The sequence below is a fragment of the Theropithecus gelada genome, chromosome 10 (genome assembly GCF_003255815.1).
Source record: "Theropithecus gelada isolate Dixy chromosome 10, Tgel_1.0, whole genome shotgun sequence".
Classification (NCBI taxonomy): Eukaryota; Metazoa; Chordata; class Mammalia; order Primates; family Cercopithecidae; genus Theropithecus; species Theropithecus gelada.
This window is the reverse complement of record NC_037678.1, coordinates 51,954,988-51,972,327: the sequence shown is the minus strand read 5'-3', so window position 1 is coordinate 51,972,327 and position 17,340 is coordinate 51,954,988. Positions and strand designations below refer to the sequence as shown.

At 54.1% G+C, this 17,340-nt stretch overlaps 1 protein-coding gene across 3 annotated transcripts in view; it reads right to left on the bottom strand.

The window, feature by feature from the left end:
- RIPOR3 (RIPOR family member 3) overlaps positions 1 to 17,340 on the bottom strand; it is a 102,172-nt gene that overhangs the window by 12,652 nt on the left and 72,180 nt on the right. For all 3 annotated transcript variants that reach the window (XM_025400582.1, XM_025400581.1, XM_025400583.1), the window contains 9 exons: positions 13,111 to 13,134; positions 12,767 to 12,820; positions 10,745 to 10,894; positions 10,521 to 10,584; positions 10,140 to 10,183; positions 9,841 to 9,966; positions 9,617 to 9,762; positions 5,931 to 6,060; positions 3,353 to 3,925 (listed from right to left, as the gene is read on the bottom strand). In XM_025400582.1, the coding sequence (XP_025256367.1) occupies positions 3,353 to 3,925; positions 5,931 to 6,060; positions 9,617 to 9,762; positions 9,841 to 9,966; positions 10,140 to 10,183; positions 10,521 to 10,584; positions 10,745 to 10,894; positions 12,767 to 12,820; positions 13,111 to 13,134 (1,311 nt within the window). The remainder of the gene's footprint in view (positions 1 to 3,352; positions 3,926 to 5,930; positions 6,061 to 9,616; positions 9,763 to 9,840; positions 9,967 to 10,139; positions 10,184 to 10,520; positions 10,585 to 10,744; positions 10,895 to 12,766; positions 12,821 to 13,110; positions 13,135 to 17,340) is intronic.

Sequence of the window (17,340 nt, the reverse complement as noted above, 5' to 3'; positions counted from 1 at the left end):
AAAGCTAAACCACTGCTCCTAAGGGAGATACTGGGTTTGGTTCCTGTGAACCTCTGGTCACAGCAGTTTTATCAACACAGCAATACAGAACCTTGTATGTGTCTTTCGGTTTAAAGACACCTTATTTAATAGCTATTGTTGGCCGGATGTGGTAGCTCACGACTGTAATCCCAGCACTCTGGGAGGCCGAGGCAGGTGGATCACCTGATGTCAGGAGTTCAAGACCAGCCTAGCCAACACAGTGAAACCCCATCTCTACTAAAAATACAAAAATTAGCCAGGCATGATGGCAGGTGCCTGTAACCCCAGGTACTAGGGAGGCTGAGGCAAGAGAATCACTTGAACCCCGGAGGCGGAGGTTGCAGTGAGCCGAGATCATGCCACTGCACTCCAGCCTGGCAACAGAGTGAGACTCCATTTCAAAAAAAAAAAAGGCTATTTTTGATTCATTAACATTGAACTCAACAGCCAGTATCACTACAACTCATGGCTGAAGGAAGCTCATCTAACACGCATCTTCCCCGTAAGGCATTTCACAGGCTTCCTGGACTGAGGAACACCAGCCGGCACTGAAGCTCTGGGCTTGGGAGGCATTGAAACAGTGAAACCGTCAACAAAAAGCACAAAAACTTGAAAAACATGGCATTAAATAGACCATGAGGAAGCTTGTTTACCGTTTGGGCGCTGAAACAGGAAGGCAAAGCGTTGCCTCACTTGACCTCAGCTGGGAATGTACGCTTCGAGCAGTTCAGATTTTCTATCACTCTGCCCAGCCCCAAAAACCACTTGGAATCACCTCGAGTATTGACTTGGGGGTTAGAAATAAATTTTAGCAAGTAGATGAATTTCAAAATACAGAATCCACGAAGAATGAGGATAAATCGTGTATGTGTGTGTGTGTATGTATGCACTCACACGATTTTTTTTTTTTTTTCTTTTGAGAGAGTCTTGCTCTGTTGCCCAGGCTGGAGTGCATTGGTGCGATCTTGGCTCACTGTAGCCTCCGCCTCCCAGGTTCAAGTGATTCTCCTGCCTCAGCCTCCCAAGTAGCTGGGACTACAGGCACACCCTACCACGCTCGGCTAATTTTTTTGTCTTTTTAGTAGAAATGAGGTTTTGCCATGTTGGCCAGGCTTCTCTTGAACTCCTAGCCTCAAGCAATCCACCTGCCTTGGCCTTCCAAAGTGCTGGGATTACAGACGTGAGCCACCGCACCCAGCATCATACACGTATTCATATACACATAGATTTGCATAAATGTGTGTGTAATTTCTCTCCAGAAAGTCAAACTAAAAACCACTGTCTGTAATCAATTTGCATTGTTCTGACTTCGTTTGCCAAAAAAAGAAAAGTTCCTCAAAGATGTTTAAAATGATTACATTATTGCGGCATTAACATTTTTATGTAAATCGGGTGTAATTTTTCAAAATACAAGTATGTGACAAATGTGCATGCTGACTCAAATACAAAAAAGAGGCCGGGCACGGTGGCTCAAGCCTGTAATCCTAGCACTTTGGGAGGCCGAGACGGGCTGATCATGAGGTCAGGAGATCGAGACCATCCTGGCTAACACGGTGAAACCCCATCTCTACTAAAAAATACAAAAAACTAGCCAGGTGAGGTGGCGGGCGCCTGTAGCCCCAGCTACTCGGGAGGCTGAGGCAGGAGAATGGGTGAACCCGGGAGGCAAAGCTTGCAGTGAGCTGAGATCCGGCCACTGTACTCCAGCCTGGGTGACAGAGCGAGACTCCGTCTCAAAAAAATAATAATAATAATAATAAAAAGTACAAAAAAGGTACAGGCACCGTGGCTCAAGCCTGTAATCCCAATACTTCGGGAGGCTGAGGCGGGAGACTTGTGTGAGTCCAGGAGTTTGAGACCAGCCTGGGCAATAAAGTGAGACCCTGTCTCTACAAAAAATAAACAAAATTAGCCAGGCATGGTGATGTGTGCCTGTAGCCTCAGCTACTCAGGAGGCCGAGGGTGGAGGATTGTGTGATCCCAGGAGGCAGAGGTTGCGGTGAGCCAAGATTGCACCACTGTACTCCAGCCTGGGCAACACAGTGAGACCCTGTCTCAAGAAAAACGAAAAACATAAAATACCAAAAAAGGTGACATTATTTCTTAAATTTTTTTCTGGAAATTTTAGGCAGGTCCTTTTTAACAACCATAGCAGTGGTAAATGGAACATATTTTTAAAGTTATGGATATAAAGTGAGAAATGAAACTTGTTTCTCCTGTGCTGGTTTGTCCTGTTGGAGGTGTGGGTAGCGATAAAATGTGTTTGAAGAGAGCTGTTAACTATTTCAGTGCCAAAGTGTGTCTTACACAAAAGAGGGGAAAACAGAAAACAGCAAAATCAGAGAAGTGCACAGCCAATCTGAGGGCATAAGGACCGCGGGAACACAGAGCAGGAAGGGTGGGAGTTGCCATTTAAAAGAAGGTGTCCAGGTCGGGTGCAGTGGCTCATGCCTGTAATCCCGGCACTGTGGGAGGCTGAGGCAGGGGGATCACTTGAGGTCAGGAGTTTGAGACCAGCCTGGCCAACATGGCGAAACCCCATCTCTACTAAAAATACACAAATTAGCCAGGCGTGGTGGTGTGCACCTGTAATCCATGCTACTTGGGAGGCTGAGGCAGGAGAATCGCTTGAAACTGGGAGGAGGAGGTTGCAGTGAGCCGAGATTGCACCACTACACTCCAACCTGGGCAACAGAGTGAGACTCCATCTCAAAAAATAAATACATAAAAAATAAAAGAGGGTGTCCAGGGAAGGACGCCCTTAAGTTAATAGATGTATTAATAGGTACTAGTGGTATACATTTTATGTACATTCAAATTTGTGTAAACACAAGAGGGGAATATAATAATTTGCCCAGGTCAGCACCTCTGAAAGCCACCTGCCACCTAAGCCCTCCTGTGAACTGAGAACGCCCTGGGGTATGAGCCCTGTGGAGGAGAAGGTTCAGTGCGGGGTGCATGGATGAGGCAAGCGGAACTGTATGGGGCCTTCCACGGAGCCAGCTCTGACCCTGACAACACTCCAAGTTTGGGTTTGTAGCCACGAGCCACAGCCCCACCCACCCAGGTCAGAAGATGAGAGATGGGCCAGGTTCTGGCTGGATGTGCTGAGCTGTTACTCTGAACTCTTAGACTCTTCCTGAGCCCCATGAAGCCTGTTGTTATCCCCACTTGCCGGATGAGGAAACCAAGGCTCACAGAGACATGGCCTACCCAGGTCACGCAGGGATGAGGCCAGGATGCCGGCCCAGGCTGTGTGGCCCCAGAGCCCACTCCCAGTCACCATGCCATCAGCAAAGCAGGGCCGCCGCCCAGGGTGGGGTGGGCATACCTTCAGCCGGTCCCGGAAACCTAGGACCTGGTACTCCAGCTCCCGGAGCTGGGGCTGGGTGGAGTCCGTGGGCCTCAGCAACTCCAGGACCTCCTGCAGAGGCCCCTCGAGGGCCACGCCAGGTCCCTCCTCTCTGTCCCCGGTTGCCCCTTCCTCGTGGCCTTTCTGGCTACTTGGGGCTGTGCCATTGTGGAACAGAGAGCCCTGTGGCAGGCTGGGGCTCTCCACTCCTAGGTTCCTCCAGCCAGGCTGCTCTGCAAATGGGCCTCCCGAGAGGTGGGCCATCTCTGGCAGGAGACCTGGGGACAGGGGGTCCTCCCGGGCCTCCTCTTCAATGGAGGCGTGGGGGCCGATGGCCAACGGCAGGAAGCCTGCATCTGAGGTGGACGCTGACGTGCTGGTCTCCGTGTCTCGGGGGTCCTCAGAGCTGAAGGAGTCCATCTCAGGCAGCTCCTGACTCTGGCTTCTTAGGCTGGGACCCCGGAGGTCGCTGTCAGACAGGTAGCTGAGGATGGAGGTGGCTCTTGGGCCACCGAGTAGCAAGGCCTGCTGTGTTGGCTGCTGTAGAACAGACTGGAGAGGGGACACAGGAGTGGCCTCACCAGCCACCCCAGGGACCACAGCAAGTCCCCCAGAGGGGCTTCCCCTGACACACACCTGCTCCGCATGCCCGTGTTCTCAGGATGACTGAGGCCTGCCCAGGCGACCAGCATCCCAGAGGTGCAGACAAGACCCTGTCCCCCCTCTGCACTTATCCCTCATTCCGCCTCCAACTCACTCCCAGCAGCCTCCTGACTGTTGCTCATGCCCTGTGGGCTGGGCCCCATGTGCCTGCCTCAGAACCTTTGCACTGACTGTGCTCTGGCCACTCTTCCCCATGTGCCTTCACGGCTTGTGCCCTCGCCTCCTCAGGACCTTACTTAGGTGTCACCTCTCCTGAGAACCCGCCCTGGACAGCCTTTTTTAAGCGGCAACTTCCACCTGGCCCCAGTGGGCCCCTTCCCTTCCTGCTGTCTCCCACAGTCCTTACGCCCCTGGGCTGACTGTGCACTTGTCGGATTTTGGTATCATCTATTTCCCCTGTAGAATTTCAGCTCCCTGAGGGCACAGTCTTTGCCTGGCGTGGAGCAGAGCCTAGCATATAATTTCATTTTTTTTGTTTTGAAATAGTCTCACTCTGTTGCCCAGGCTGGAGTGCAGTGGCACTATCTCAGCTCACTGCAACCTCTGTCTCCCGGGCTCAAGCAATTCTCCTGCCTCAGTCTACCGAGTAGCTGGGATTACAGTGGCACCTCACCATGCCTGGCTAATTTTTGTATTTTTAGTAGAGACGGAGTTTCACCATGTTGGCCTGGCTGGTCTCAAACTCCTGACCTCAGGTGATCCACTTGCCTCAGCCTCTCAAAGTACTGGGATTACAGGCATGAGCCACTGCACCCAGCCTAGTTTTGAATGAGTGAAGTGAATGAATGAATGAACGAATGAATGAATGAAGGGCCCGATATACACACCACAGAAACAGCAGCAACTGTCATTAAGCATTCTGAGGTTGCCGGCCCTTCTCTAGGGCCTTCGCATTACCCTCACCACACCCCATGGGGGTGGCACTGCCCTGACCTTGGAGAGGTCCTCAGGCCACACGGGTGGTGAATACAGTGCCACATTGTGAATCTGGGTACATGGACACGAACGCTTATCTCTCATCAGCTGAACCAATGATAATGGTTGGTGTTCATTAACTCAGTTAACTCTCACAACAATCCCATAAGGGCAGTGCTGTTATTCTCACTTCTCTGATACAGAAATTGAAGTCCAGAGAGGGCTGGGCATGGTGGCTCATGCCTGTAATCCCAGCACTTTGGGAGGCTGAGGTGGGTGGATCACCTGATGTCAGGAGTTCGAGACCAGCCTGGCTAAAATGCTAAGATGGTAAAACCCCATCTCTACTAAAAATATACAAAAATTAGCTGGATGTGGTGGTGTGTGCCTATAATCCCAGCTACTCAGGAGGCTGAGGCAGGAAAATCGCTTGAACCCAGGAGGCGGATATTGCAGTGAGCTGAGATTGCGCCACTGCATTCCAGCCTGGGCAACAAGAGCGAAACTTCATCTCAAAAAAAAAAAAAAAAAAAAAAAAGAAAGAGGTGCATACACTTGCTAGTAGATAGATTGCTATCTCTGGAAGAATATGGAAGAAACTGATTACAGGAGTTGGCATTAAGGAGGGGACCCTGATCCATGGAGATCACGGGAAAGAGATGTTTTACTAGGCACTCTGTCAAGTAATATTACTAGAAACGTATATATTAAGGCCAAGGCCATGGCTGGGGTGGTAGAACCATCCAGAGAGCCCATTGCAGATGTTCTGAAGAACCAGCCAAGCCCAGAACCCAGGCTGGGATGGAGGCTAGCAGCAGAGGAAGAAAGCGCACAAGAGAACACCCAGGATCACCCCAAACGGAGGCTGAGCCTGAGGCTTGCCATGTCTGGGAGGGCCAGACTGCTCAGCCCAGCCCCCGCGTGCTGCCCCCATCCCAGGGTGACCACAGCAGCCCTGCCCCGGGGAAGGCCCACTCACCAGGTAGTATCTCTCCCGGAAGCTGGGGGTGCTCGGGGGTGTCCAGTTGTACAAGGAGCCCTTCCTGCTGCCCATAGAAAACTTGCCTATGGGGCTGGGTGACACCAGGAAGCTCTCAGTATCAAACGGGCTGGAGGAGAGAACAGAAGGCCAGGATGCCATCAGTGCCCAGAGGCCATCTCAGGCCCAGACGGCCCAGGTTACACAGGTTACACAGGTAGATGGTCTTCATCTTACAATATAATAGCATGGATGGTGTGCAAGGAACTCTGCTCTAAACTGTTTTTTGAGACAGGGTCTTGCTGTGATTCCCAGGCTAGAGTGCAGTGGTGCCATCACAGCTCACTGCATCCTTGAACTCCTGGGTTCAAGTGATCCTCCTGCCTCAGCCTCCTGTGTAGCTATGACCACAGGCATGTACCACCATGCCGGACTAATTTTTAAATTGATTTTTATTTTTTGTAAAGACAGGGTCTCACCATGTTGCCCAGGCTGGTCTCGAACTCCTGGGCTCAAGCAATCCGCCTGCCTCAGCCTCCCAAAGTGCTGGGCTATAGGCCGTGAGCCACTGAGCCCGGCCTCTACTAAACACTACACAAATCCTTATTTCCACCCCCAGTGACAGCCCTCTGTGGCCTGGAAAATTATTTACAGGGGAGGAAAGGAAGGCTCTGAGAGATAGGTGACTTGCTTAGGGCAGTGTCACAACCAACCACGCGAGATGGAACTGAATTCATACAGAGATTTCTCTGTCTCCAAAGCCTTAAAGATCACTAAAGGCTTTGGCTACTCTTCAGACATCACTGTACTTAACGGATTTAAGAGGAAATGGGCCGGGTGTGGTGGCTCACACCTGTAATCCCAACACTTTGGGAAGCCAAGGCAGCCAGATCACTTGAGCTCAGGAGTTCGAGACCAGCCTAGGTAACCTGGCAAAACCCCCATCTCTACAAAAAATGAATACATGAGCTGGGCTAACGTGGTGACCGATGCACGCTTGTAGTCCCAGCTACTCAGGAGGCAGAGGTGGGAGAAGCACTTGAGCCTGGGAGGTGGAGGCTGCAGTGAGCCAAGATCATGCCACTGCTCTCCAGTCTGGGCAACAGAGCGAGATTCTATCTCAAAAAAAAACAGGAAATGGAGGCCTAGGTCTCCAAGGCCAGGGCCTTGCACATGGTCACAGATGCAGCCTAGGAACTCCAAGTTACATGGCCTTGACCCCTTTAGAAATGTTTCTCAAGGCCGGGCGCACTGGCTCACGCCTGTCATCCAGCACTTTGGGAGGCCAAGGCGGGTGGATCGCCTGAGGTCAGGAGTTTGAGACCAGTCTGGCCAACGTGGCGAAACCCCATCTCTCCTAAAAATACAAAAAAACTAGCTGGGCATGGTGGCGGGCAGCTGTGATCCCAGCTACTTGAGAGGCTGAGGCTGGGGAATTGCTTAAATCTGGGAGGCAGATGTTGTAGTGAGCCGAGATCACGCCATTGCACTCCAGCCTGGGCGACAGAGCGAGACTGTCTCAAAAAAAAAAAAAAAAAATTACTCAGCCTCTGACCACCCTGAGGGCCCTGAGCCAGATGGTGAGGGACAATGACTAGGAGCAGGAGAGCAGGATCTGGAGGCAGAAACCTCAGGCCAGTGTATGCTAAATCAAGGAAGGACACCAAGGTCTGAAGGGACAGAGAATTGCCAATTAACGCAATCTTCCTAAAGCTAACCCAAAAGGGAAAATCCCGTCTCCCCACACTGAAGGATCAAAAGAAACGCTCCCCACAGCCCTCCCACCTCCACACGGCCCAGATGGAAAGGGAGGATGCCTTGGATGGGCTACGGGCAAAACAAGGACCATCCCTCTATCTACATAGGGTGCCATCCACCTCAGCCTCTAACCACAGACCAAATCCTTTATCCAGACAAGGGGCAGCCCATAGGAACCTCAAACGGGGTACTTAAAGCCCAGAAACTTTGTAACCAGGCCCTTGAGCCACATGCTTGGGCCCACTCCCACCCTGCAGAGTGCTTTCTTGCCTTTTTTCTTTTTTTTTCTCTGAGACAGTCTTGCTCTATTGCCCAGGCTGGAGTGTAGTGGTGCCATCTTGGCTCACTGCAGCCTCTGCCTCCCAGGTTCAAGCAGTTCTCCTGCCTCAGCCTCTCAAGTAGCTGAAACTACAGGCCCGCACCACCACACCTGGATAATTTTTGTGTTTTTAGTAGAGACGGGCTTTCGCCTTGTTGGCCAGGCTGGTCTCAAACTCCTGACCTTGGGTGATCTGCCCACCTAGGCCTCCCAAAGTGCTGGGATTACAGGCGTGAGCCACCGTGCCCAACCTGCTTTCTTGCTTTAATAAAGCCCTGCTGCTTCATTCCTGCATTTCATTCCTCTGCTACTTTTGTACATTTTGTTCAAGTCTTTGTTCAAAACGCCAAGGACCTGGACAATTCATTGTCAAGACCCTCCACCAATAACAACTGGACACCCCCAGTTAGAGGCCCCTTTAAGAAGCTCAGCCAATGAGCAGGGGACACTCAGTTCAGACCCCCCGTCTGTAAAAGGGGCGCCCTTACAGAAGAAACTCCATGTGGAACATGCACAGGGAAGGCTGGGAAGCCAGGTGAGTGCATGGGAGCACCGAGGCAAGTGATGCTCAGCCTGGCCTGTGTCCAGCCCTGCACTCGGAGCAGGTAGGTCCCCGTAGACCCTCCTGCCTCAAAGAAACTTGCTCATAATTATCTGCACAAAGGCCTGGCTCGTGGCACCTGGGCCTGGCCTGACCAGAAGTCCTACAGCTCAGAGGCTCTGCAAGTGCCCGCTTCTCTGCCTGGAGTATCTGCAGACCCACAGGCGCCCTGGGTCCTAGGCTTGGATGGCATTGAGCTGCCCACCACCCGGTACACTTCAGGGGCCCCTGGGCAAGAGGTATTCTCAGCCCTACCAGAGAGGTGAGGACCCTGAGGGTGCAGGTGGTCGCTCACCAGAATTCACCCAGTTCACGGGGGAAGAGGGCAGCAGCTCTGTGACCCCCAGCTCAGACACCCAGCCTAGGGAGAGAGGAGAGAGACCAGCCCTGACTGGCCAGAGCAAGCACAGAGCAGACGAGGCTCCTCAGCCCTCCCTCCTGCTGCCCCTGTACCAAGGAGGAGGAAGGGAACGCCTTGGAAATGCAAGGCTTCCTTAGAACAAAGAGCTCTGGAGCCCACCACGCTCACGGGCACGCTCATGGGCACGCTCATGGGCTCCAGGGGATGATCTCACGGACATGGGCTTCATGGGTCTGCAGCCGAGAAGGGGACGCAGGTGACCACTTAGCCCTGGGCCTGGGGGGCAGCCAGGGTCGGCCAGGAATGAGGGGGTGGGAGCAGCAAGGAGGGCCTCCCTGGAGAGGTGAGCCTCCTTCAAGGAGCCAAGCGTGGAGGCCCTGGATAGTGTCCCTCGCAAACTTCCCTGAGGCTTTAATAGTCGGGTTCAGAAGCAAGAATGGAAGCAAAACCGGAAAGGCAGGAAGGGGCTGCAGAGAAGGTCCAGGCCTCGACCTGACTGAGGAGCAGGAGTGAGGGACAGATGAGGACCCGTGAGGGCAGGGACACCCTCGGTGGAGGCTGGTGCAGGAACCCAGGGCTAGAGTGTGGTCAGGCCACCAGGGGCAGCCGGCCAGGCCTCCGCTGTCCCCAGGCTGGGCGGGACTCACTTCCACTGCACCTCCAGCTGCAACTTGATGGTACCCAGCTCTGTGATGTCCACCACGATGACCTGTGGCCGTGTCGTGAAGAAGTCGGCGATGTCACACGTCACTGCGCCCACAGCCAGCGAGCCCAGGCCCCGAAGCTCCATCACCTAGGGGTGGAGGCTGGAGGGTGGTGTCTGAGCTGAGCACCCAGGCACCCCAGCCCCGCCCCCAGGCCCCATCCCCACCTTGATGTCCAGGTTCTCATGCAGCGTGGGAACGAAGGCCTTCTCCTCTTCATCCCAGGTCTGACTGTCATCTGACTCGATCCGACCCTTGAGCTTCCAGCGCTGGCGGCCCAGACGCATGAGCACCTGTGAACCAGCCCGAGAGGGGCCGCGTCAGCCCAGATGGGTATCCCGTTGCTGCCCGCCCAGGGCCCTCCCTGCCAGACAGAGCCCCACCTGCAACCCTGGTTCCCAGCAGCTCCCGTCCCCCAAAGACCTGGTGGGGAGCCCTGAGGATTGACCCCGGAGGGTGGCCGTACCTCATAGTGGTCTCCGGGACAGAGGCGTGCGTAGCCCACCAAGCCTGGAACACAGACATGGCCAGTCTCCCCTCTGCCTTCCACTGTCCCTGACTTGGAACCACACGTCCTCGATGGGGGTCCCCCGAGTATAGGTTTTCAGTTTCAGTGGGGTGAGGATGGGGGGAGGGGAAAACCATCATGATGGATAATGGGCAGGAGGGTGCTGGGCCCTCACACCAGGCTCAGAGAGGGGTGGGACTTGCCAGAGGTCACATGTCACATGGATGCAAAAGCCAGGGCTGGGTTCAGACTCCTGGGATTCTAGCCAATTCCCGCGCCCCTCAGCAGGTCTCAGGGCCTCCAGAAAGGCCTCCGCCCAACCCCTCTCAGCCCTGTTACCTTTCATCCGGATGTGGAACTCGCCCAGGTGAACCTCCAGGGCCCCCTCGATGAGCCACATGTCCTGCAAAGTCCCGGAGTTGGCTCAGGAGGCTGCCTGGGGCTAGGCCACGGGGGCCTCTAACCATCCCTGCAGCCAGACAGAGGCCCAGCTCTCGGTGTCCCCACTGCCCGACCCAGCTCTACACTGCCCCTGCTGCCCGGCCCAGCTTGGCCCAGCCCACCTCGGCGCACTCGTGCAGGCTGCGGCCCAGCTCCTGCAGGCTCTCTCGGGCCGCACGGCTCGGGGGGCACCTGGCGAAGGCCTGCTGCATGCTGGAGGCACCGTCGCGCAGGCGGCACTGGATGCAGTAGTCCTCGTACAGCTCGTCCACCTGTGGTGGGCACACGGGCTGGTGGCGCTGCCCACGCGGAGGGGCGGCCCCACACCTGCCTGTCGACTTCTCCCCTCTGGGAGAGGCCCTCCCTGAGCTAAGTACCCCACTAGCCCAGCCCATGGTGGCAGTCACTACCTGTCCAGTCCCATTCAAAGCACTCACCCCTGGCCCCAGTAGGACGTGAACCCCCATAGGCAGGGACCACATCTGCCTCACCTGCCACCCCTGCCTCACCCGCCACCCCTGCCTCACCCGCCACCCCTACCACCCCTGCTTCACCCACCTTACCTGCCTCACCTGCTTCACCCGCCTCACCTGCTTCACCCCTGCCTCACCCACCACCCCTGCCTCACCCGCCTCCCCTGCCTCACCCGCCACCCCTGCCTCACCCGCCACCCCTGCCTCACCCGCCTCCCCCGCCTCCCCCGCCACCCCCGCCTCCCCCGCCACCCCCGCCTCCCCCGCCACCCCCGCCTCCCCCGCCACCCCCGCCTCCCCCGCCACCCCCGCCTCCCCCGCCACCCCCGCCTCCCCCGCCACCCCTGCCTCACCTGCTTCACCCGCCTCACCTGCCTCACCCGCTTCACCTGCCTCACCTGCTTCACCCGCTTCACCCGCCTCACCTGCCTCACCTACCTCACCTGCCTCACCCGCTTCACCCACCTCACCTGCCTCACCCGCCACCCCTGCCTCACCCGCCACCCCTGCCTCACCCGCCACCCCTGCCTCACCTGCCTCACCCGCCTCACCTGCTTCACCCGCTTCACCTGCCTCACCTGCCTCACCTGCTTCACCCGCCTCACCTGCCTCACCCGCCACCCCTGCCTCACCCACCACCCCTGCTTCACCCGCCTCACCTGCCTCACCCGCCACCCCTGCCTCATCCGCCTCACCTGCCTCACCCGCCTCACCCGCCACCCCTGCCTCACCCGCCTCTCCTGCCACCCCTGCCTCACCTGCCACCCCTGCCTCACCCGCCTCTCCTGCCACCCCTGCCTCACCCGCCTCTCCTGCCACCCCTGCCTCACCTGCCACCCCTGCCTCACCTGCCACCCCTGCCTCACTCGCCTCTCCTGCCACCGCTGCCTCACCTGCCACCCCTGCCTCACTCGCCTCTCCTGACACCCCTGCTTCACCTGCCACCCCTGCCTCACTCGCCTCTCCTGCCTCACCCGCCTCCCTTGCCTCACCCGCCACCCCGCCTCACCCGCCACCCCTGCCTCGCCCGCCACCCCGCCTCACCCGCCTCCCCGCCTCGCCCACCACTCCTGCCTCGCCTGCTGCATACCCAGCTATTGGCAGCAACTGGCACACAATGTGCACAGCAAAAATGAGTGAAAGGGACAAGGGAATCTGTCCCTTCTCCTCCTCTGCCTGGTTTTTCAACAGTGAAACGGGAGGTGAGTTTGTGATAGCCTGCCACCCACTGGGCAGTGCGGGGAGTAAAGCAAGATCATGAAACTGCAGACTCTAAAGCTTAAGGATCTGCTGTGCGACTTTGGGCCAACCCATGTTCCTCTCTGGACCTCTGCTTTTCCATCTGTACAATGGGCTGGGAGGGTTCAACCTTCCCAGCCATCTAAGACTGAGCATGAGGTCTTTCTGCATAAACTGAAGAAAGAGCCCACGCTGTCCTCAGAGAGTCCCACCTCGGGGCTGAGCCCCCCGACTCCCACCTCAGGGCTGAGCCCCTGCCGTCCCTCAACTGTCCCAAGGCCCCTGCTTATCCTTAGCCTCCTGCAGCTGCCCCATACCCCAAGGCCCTGACCCCTGCTCCGAGGGCACCTCCCCAGCTCCTGCTAACCTAGCTGAGGCCCAGCAAGCTGGCACTACCCTGCCCCACCCTGCAACACCCACGAGCCGGCTGACCTTGCTGATGTGAAACTCCATCTTCCGAATGTGCCTTTCCACACAGCGCGTTTGCTTCTCCCGGAAAAAGGGAAGATGTTTGCAAAGTCGCCCGGGCCACCCGCCGGCCCTGCTTGCCCCTGCCACCCTCCTGCAGGTCCTAACTCAGAGAATGGGGTTTAGTGCTGGGCCGGGCCCTCACCATCCCTGAGGAAGGCTCATCGCAGAGCCTCAGCCTTCCCATTCCTAAAATGGGGAGGAAACCCAGGTATTCTGCCCATCGGGCAGCCAGGAGGATGCAATGAGGCACAGTCATTCTCATCCAGCAGGGCCCAGCTCACCTCACTCACCATATGCAGACTCACCTTGTCCAGGTCGTAATAGAAAGCCTGTGGGGGAGGAAAGGAAGGCGGAAGAAGCTGTCAGAGTCCCACATGTTCCTCCAAGGCCTATGAGGCTTTATGCTGGCATTGCCTGAGCTCAGAGTCAGAGGACAGAAAGCCATGTCTACAGCCACCCCCACTCCTTCCTCTGCCAATGGCAGGCTGCTGTCCACGCCAAGGACAGCACTGATTAAACACATGCACGTTGGATGAGGCAGTTCTAGGTCTGGCTCTTCTATTTCCCAGCTGTGTGTCCCAGGCAAGTCATTCAACCTCTCTGGGCCTCCATTTCCTGCTATGTAAAGCAGGGTAGGAGAAGCACCTGCCTCATAGGGAGAAAAAAGGACACAGAAGGCCCTTGACAAAATGGGAACCATTGGGATTGAAGGGATGGCCTCAGCCATGACCAAAAGAATGTGAGGGGGATGGAAGCGGGAGGGGCACATGGCACAGAAGTTCAAGCCTTAATGGTGAATTCCTAAGTCTATCCATTCCAGAGACCAGGGTGCGACCAAGACAAATATCATCAGGGCAGGCAAACCTTTCCATAGGTTTATAAAGGGCCAGATAGTAAATATGTCAGGTTTGGCAGGCCAGGGCGCCCCATGCCAAGATCTATAAATTAGAACCATCCTGGCCAGGCGCAGTGACTCACGCCTGTAATCCCAGCACTTTGGGAGGCTGAGGTGGTCAGATCACTTGAGGTCAGGTGTTCGAGACCAGCCTGGCCAACATGGCGAAACCCTATCTCTACTAAAAATATAAAAACTAGCTGGGCATGGTGGTGCATGCCTGTAATCCCAGCTACTTGCCAGACTTGAGGCAGGAGAATCACTTGAACCTCAGAGGTGGAGGTTGCAGTGATCCAAGATCGCGCCACTGTACTCCAGCCTGGGCGACAGAGCGAGACTCAATCTCAAAAAAAAAAAAAAAAAAGTAGGACCATCTAAAACATACACATCTTTGCCTACCTTAGAGTTACTTCTAGAACCAAGAAAGAGAATGTGAAGTGGGCCTAAGGCATGTGAAGTGCTGTACCTGCCTGTGGGATTAAGTTCATCAGGGTCAAAGTTCTGTCCTAACTAAGCAACTCTGCCATCATAGCGGGAAAGCAGCCACAGACAATATGCACATGAACAAGTGTGGCCAAGAAACTTTTTTTTAAACAAATGTTTAAAAAACTCTTGTTTTTTAAGTGGCTCTAATTTTAAAATATAGTGACTCTAATTTTCACTGGCTGTTAATTGCCAGTGGAGATTACAGTCACTATGTCTGAACCTGGAGGGGTTACCATGAGGTTGGAGATCCACCAGGAAGAAAAAGTAAGCTGTAGGAGAGTATGTAAATTGACATTTCATTTTTGTAAGACAATTATTAACTCACAACTGCTAAACACATTTACATGATTATGTGACCAGAGAGAAAAATATGGAAAGATCAATACAAAATTGTTCTCAAGGGTTAAACAGGGTGGGACACAGAAGATCGAATGGAGGAGGGCATCAATCAAGAGAGAAAGAAGGATTCAACCCCAAAAAGTCCCATGTATGTATTTATGTGAAATTGTACGTATACGATAAAGAAATAAAAATTCCATTTAAGCCAGGTAAAGTGGCTCACACCTGTAATCCTAGCACTTTGGGAGGCCAAGGCAGGAGGATCACTTGAGCCCAGGAGTTCAAGACCAGGCTGGGCAACATAGCAATACCCCATCTCTACAAAAAATGTAAAAATTAGCTGGGCATGGTGGCACACACCTGTAGTCCCAGCTACTCAAGAGGCTGAGGTAGGAGGTTTGCTTGAGCCCAGGAGTTCAATGTGATGGAGAGCTATGATCGTACCACTGCACTTCAGCCTGGGTGACAGAGTAAGACCTTATCTCTTTAAGAATAAATGAATGGGCCGGGCGCGGTGGCTCAAGCCTGTAATCCCAGCACTTTGGGAGGCCGAGATGGGCGGATCACGAGGTCAGGAGATCGAGACCATCCTGGCTAACATGGTGAAACCCCGTCTCTACTAAGAAATACAAAAAATAGCCGGGCGAGGTGGCAGCGCCTGTAGTCCCAGCTACTCGGGAGGCTGAGGCCGGAGAATGGCGTGAACCCGGGAGGCGGAGCTTGCAGTGAGCTGAGATCCGGCCACTGCACTCCAGCCTGGGCGACAGCGCGAGACTCCGTCTCAAAAAAAAAAATAAAAAAATAAATAATAAATAAATAAATAAATAAATAAATAAATGAATGTATGAATAAATAAATAAAATCTTTTTAAAATTAAGAAACAATTAAAACTTCATTTAAGAAATAAAGAAATAGGAGTGGCACGGTGGCTCATGCCTATAATCCTAGCATTTTGGGAGGCCGAGGTGAGTGGATCACCTGAGGTCAGGAGTTCGAGACCAGTCTGTCCCACACGGTGAAACCCCCTTTCTACTAAATAAAAAATACAAAAATTATCCTGGCATGATTGTGTGTGCCTGTAATCCTAGCTACTCGGGAGGCTGAGGCAGGAGAATCACTTGAGCCTGGGAGACAGAGGTTGCAGTGAACGGAGATCTTGACACTGCACTCTAGGCTGGGTGACAGAGTGAGACTCCGTTCCGAAAAAAAAAAAAAAAAGAAATAAACAAAGAGGAAAGATCCCAAGCCTTTGAAAAGAAGAGTGACTACCCAGCAACGTCTCGAAAACCAGTATCTGTTTTAAATGAGAACCAGCAGTGTCACAGGAGCAGGACCCAACATAGGCATCTTGCTGTGTGGCTCCAGTGCGGTCACTGTGCCCTGGCCTCAGTGTGCCCATCTATGACATGGGAGCAGCTAAAACATACATGTATTTATACTCTTGCCTACTTTAGAGTTACTTCTAGAACAGAAAGAATGGGAAAGGAAGTCCACGGGGTGAGACTCGCTGCACCCGTGTGAGAAGAGGGGCAGGTGCTGGAGCTGGAGGAGATCTTGGCAGCACCTCCTCCCACCATCTGCTGCTGGTCACCCGCCCAACTGTCCACCAAGGGTGAAGCATGCTAAGCTTGGCAGACCTTTCCCTCCCCAAGTCCCTGCCTGGCACACGCATGAGGCTGGACCCTTACCTCTCCCACCCTGCCCACTCCAAGGCCCTCTCTGCTGGAGCCAGGATACAGAGAAAGCTGCTTGTTGGCTTGCTTATTTCATTCATTCATTCATTCATTCATTGAAACAGAGTCTGGCTCTATCATCCAGGCTGGTGTGCAGTGGTGTGATCTCACCTCACTGCATCCTCCACCTCCTGGGTTCAAGCTATTCTCCTGCCTCAGCCTCCCGAGTAGCTGCGACTATAGCTGCCCACCACCATGCCTGGCTAATTTTTGTATTTTTAGTACAGATGGGATTTCATCATGTTGGCCAGGCTGGCTTCAAACTCCTGATCTCAAGTGATCCACCTGCCTTGGCCTCCCAAAGTGCTGAGATTACAGGCGTGAGCCACTGCGCTGAGCTGCTGGATGCTATTTTAGTAGAAAAACTCATCTCCCCTCCTCGATTTCCCAGTCCCTCAGTCAAGCTGGTGGCCTGCTCTGCACGTTGGCGCTTTGGAGGAGGGATTCTGGGAAACACTGGCTGGGAGGAGAATCCCACAGCAGCAAGGCCTCCTTGCTTTTGTTTCCAAATCTAATTCATTAAGGACATGTGGGGTTTTCGCAAGGCAGCAGCGGAGACTTCCCAGATAAAAGGAAGATCCTCCCGCTGGAAGGATGAAGTCCCTGAGCAGTGGGATCCTAGCCATGTCACCAGATAAAATACAGGACACCTAATTAAAATTAAAATTTCCAATAAACAAGGAACAATTATTTTCACATAAGTATGTCCCAGAGATTCCATGGGATATACTTATACCTAAACAAATTTGTGATTTGTCTGAAAAACCAAAAGGGGAGGCCGGCACAGTGGCTCATGCCTGTAATCCCAGCACTTTGGGAGGCCGAGGCAGGCAAATCACCTGAGGTCAGGAGTTTGAGACCAGCCTGACCAATGTGGTGAAACCTTATCTCTACTAAAAATGTGAAAAAACAGCTGGGTGTGGTGGTGGGTGCCTGTAATCCCAGCTACTCACGAGGCTGAGGCAGGAGAATTGCTTGAACCTGGGAGGCAGAGGTTGCAGTGAGCTGATACTGTGCCACTGCACTCCAGCCTGGGCAACAGAGTGAGACTCCGTTTCAAAAAAAAAAAAAAAATTTTAATG